The sequence below is a fragment of the Xyrauchen texanus genome, chromosome 28 (assembly GCF_025860055.1).
Source record: "Xyrauchen texanus isolate HMW12.3.18 chromosome 28, RBS_HiC_50CHRs, whole genome shotgun sequence".
In the NCBI taxonomy this organism is placed as follows: Eukaryota; Metazoa; Chordata; class Actinopteri; order Cypriniformes; family Catostomidae; genus Xyrauchen; species Xyrauchen texanus.
The window spans coordinates 17,010,469-17,013,819 of record NC_068303.1 but is presented as its reverse complement, the minus strand read 5'-3'; the positions used below and the strand labels follow the sequence as shown (position 1 = coordinate 17,013,819).

At 35.1% G+C, this 3,351-nt stretch overlaps 1 protein-coding gene across 1 annotated transcript; it reads right to left on the bottom strand.

The window, feature by feature from the left end:
• Positions 1-95: 95 nt before the first annotated feature.
• On the bottom strand, positions 96-3,265 carry LOC127622098 (neuroendocrine protein 7B2). Its single transcript, XM_052096030.1, has 6 exons — positions 3,153-3,265; positions 2,586-2,820; positions 1,432-1,581; positions 1,062-1,174; positions 510-563; positions 96-405 (listed from the first exon to the last, which is right to left on the bottom strand). Exons 2-6 carry the CDS (start codon positions 2,788-2,790, stop codon positions 289-291), a joined length of 639 nt encoding a protein of 212 aa, XP_051951990.1. The 5' UTR covers positions 2,791-2,820; positions 3,153-3,265; the 3' UTR covers positions 96-288.
• Between the last annotated feature and the right edge of the window lie 86 nt (positions 3,266-3,351).

Sequence of the window (3,351 nt, the reverse complement as noted above, 5' to 3'; positions counted from 1 at the left end):
CTATGCATCCATATTGTGACATTGAAATTTGACATGTTATTCTAACACATGAATCACAAAGTTAAAAGCATGCTTCAATATATCTGCACATGAACATATACATTATTTTATTTGATTAAATGGTATTAAAACAAAGTTTATGCCAAGGGGCAAATCATTCATGTTACAATCACCCTTTCCTTCTCTTTTTATAAAATGATTCATTTGAATAGCACACATAATTTAATGCTAACTTTATTGTGAGACTATTCATTTTCATTTTACATATATCAAAGAACCACATGATGTTCAGGTCTTGATATTGCTTGTAGCAGTTTCAGCCTCATCTTCCTCTGGGAAATGTGGCACTGATTTCTTGGCCACCACATTATCCAGCCTCTGTCCCATCAGATATGGATTTGCACTCTGAAACACAGTCAGTGACAGGTCTTGTGACATTCTCACTGAAAACACAAAACAGAATGCAACAATAATTATTAAATATTACTTTAGTTATATTCATATCATACCCTTTTTCTTCTTTTGGGCCCACCCTTCAGTTTTTCATACAACAGTCCTTTGTTCTGTAAGAATAAAAAGAGATCTTTAGTCCAGCTGTGTGTATTTACATATCTGTACATTATATAAACTTCTCCATAACATAGACAAAGTGATGACTAAATAAGATAACTACCCACTACAGCACTAACACATATTTTTCAGAGATAAATTTAAGGGCCTTCTACGTTGTTTACAAATTATCTTGTAGTTCCATTTACTTTATATAATTTAATATGCCAATAAGTATGTTAGAATCTTATATAATTCTAGAGAAGGACTGAAGTTACATGACTGAATCATCAAATATATAATGTGGTAATACTCAAAAATACTGTATGCTTTGATAAGTTACCATTATTCTACCAAATAAAGTTGTCTGACCTTTGAGTAAAATTAAAATAACTTCACTTATCTTTATTCAATTACTAAATAATTTGTTTCAATTTCATTTAATTGAAAAGCAGTTTCCTTCAATCTGAATGAGTCTCCAGTCAGTTTCAAGGTGCCAAGTGTGAACTCACCCATTTTGCTAGTGCAGGGTAGTCATGCTCAGGGTCAAAAAGGTGCTGATGTTTCTGGAATTCTCGACTGAACTCTGCAGTGTCTGGAGAATTCTCTAAACATCCATCAGCAGCTATGAAAAAAATTAATCACATTTTTAAACAATAAAAAGAGAGATACACCACATTCCCTGATATATTTAAATCATACACGATTTTTAAGGTGTCTTTCTTATGGAAAAATATCGTAAGCTTCTTTCATCTTCAATGAAAGGTAGAAATATTTTTAGGCTCATTAGTTCTTCTTGGTTTATGTTTGAGCACTTTGATCAGAATTAATGCCTGCTTTATAATTGCAGATTCTGCTATAGCTGCACTATGATCTGCATACCAGTCTTTCCAAGGGGGCAAGGGTTGGGAGGGTCGGGGTAACCATGGTCCTCACTGAAGTCTTTGGGAACATTGTCCCCAGTTAACTCTGCAACAATGTTAGGGATGTTTCCATACGGTCCAAGATGCTGGAGTCCCTCATGAGCACCACCTAGTGGGCATATTGTAAAAGACAAAAGCAACACCTAGGCAATTCCATAATGAGGACAAGCCATTAAGCTCATTTTAGGATAAAACGTAATATTGACCAGTTCTTATGACATTAGGTGTATAGGTATGTAGACTCTTTCAGGACAAATATAACTGTATAAAATTGATAAATGAATGTAAATTGCAAAGAGCACTGGGCACAGATTATACAGTCTATAACACCCAAACATTGTGTGCAATAACATTAGCCTAAAATGGATTGTTCAACCAAAAATGAAAATTATATAATCATTTACTCACCTCATGCCTTCCCAGATGTGTATGACTTTCTTTCTTCTGCTGAACACAAACAAAGATTTTTAGAAAAATATTTCAGCACTGTAGGTCCATACAATGAACAATACAATGGTGGACAGAGCTTTGAAGCTCCAAAAGACACATAAAGGCAGCATAAAATTAATCCATAAGGCTCCAGTTTTTAAATCCATATCTTCAGAAGTGATATAATAGGTGTAGTGATAAACAGATCAATATTATGTCAATATTTAATTTTTGTTTTAAATTCTCCTACCTGCCCTGTAGGTGATGATATGCACAAACAAAGCAAATCACCAAAAAGAAAAGAATGTGAAGTGGAGATTTATAGTCAAAAAAAGGACTTAAATATTTATCTGTTTCTCACCCACACCTATCATATTGCTTCTGAAGAGATTTAACCATTGGAGTCATATACTTTTCTTTTATGCTGCCTTTATGGGCTTTTTGGAACTTCAAAGTTCTGGTCACTATTCACTGGCATTGTATGGACCTACAGAGCTGAGATATTCTTCTAAAAATCTTCGTTTGTGTTCTGCAGAATAAAAGAAGTCACACCCTATATAATTAAATAATTTTCATTTTGGGGTGAACTATCCCTTTAAATGTACTGATAAAACATCTTAAAACGCGTGAAATAAGAAAGCTTAAACATATTATAGGCTATACGTTGTACACAAAAGCTCTTACCCTGGATACTGAGAGGACCCACTATGTTGGTGGCCTGGTGCGCAGGATACTCTACTCGGGGCCGAGCGATACCCAGCTGCTCCATCACACCATGAAGCAGACGCTGGATATCAGCCTCCGACAGCTGATCCACCGTGCGTGGACTGCGGCCGGAGACGACGGCCATCAAGCTTATCATAACACTCAAAAGAACCGCGTGTTTCATTTTCGGAGCCGAACTCAACACTGACGTTAACTACACCGACAACAAACAGAAATTAATTTTATATAAATAATGGGTGCTGACAGTTATGTAAAAAGCATTTAAAAAATATACACTAAATAAAATAATTTCTGTTGTAAATCAGATATACAATTTAGAGGCTATTGAGCATTTAACTGCTCGAAGAGAAAAACGCATCCATGCTACGTCACTAGTAAACAGGCTTGATAAAAACATTGTAGGCTACATTAAATGCGCACATAATAAAATAGATCGTATTCGCATTTATAAGAAGCTAAAAACGGTATGCTACGGTATAAGAACTAAATTAAATAGTTGAGAAAATATAAAATGAGATAACATACCTTTAAATTTGGATTCAGAGAGGTTTTCGGTATCAACAGAGATGCCGTCTTCCTCCACGCTTCATTTGCTCTGTTGCCAAGCAGCAAATCATCTCACCTTTACAAATAATTACCATTGGCTGACGTGACTAGCACACAACGCTTTACAAACATCCCGGTGTATTAAATGAAGCAATAATTATATTGTGGCGTCAATAAA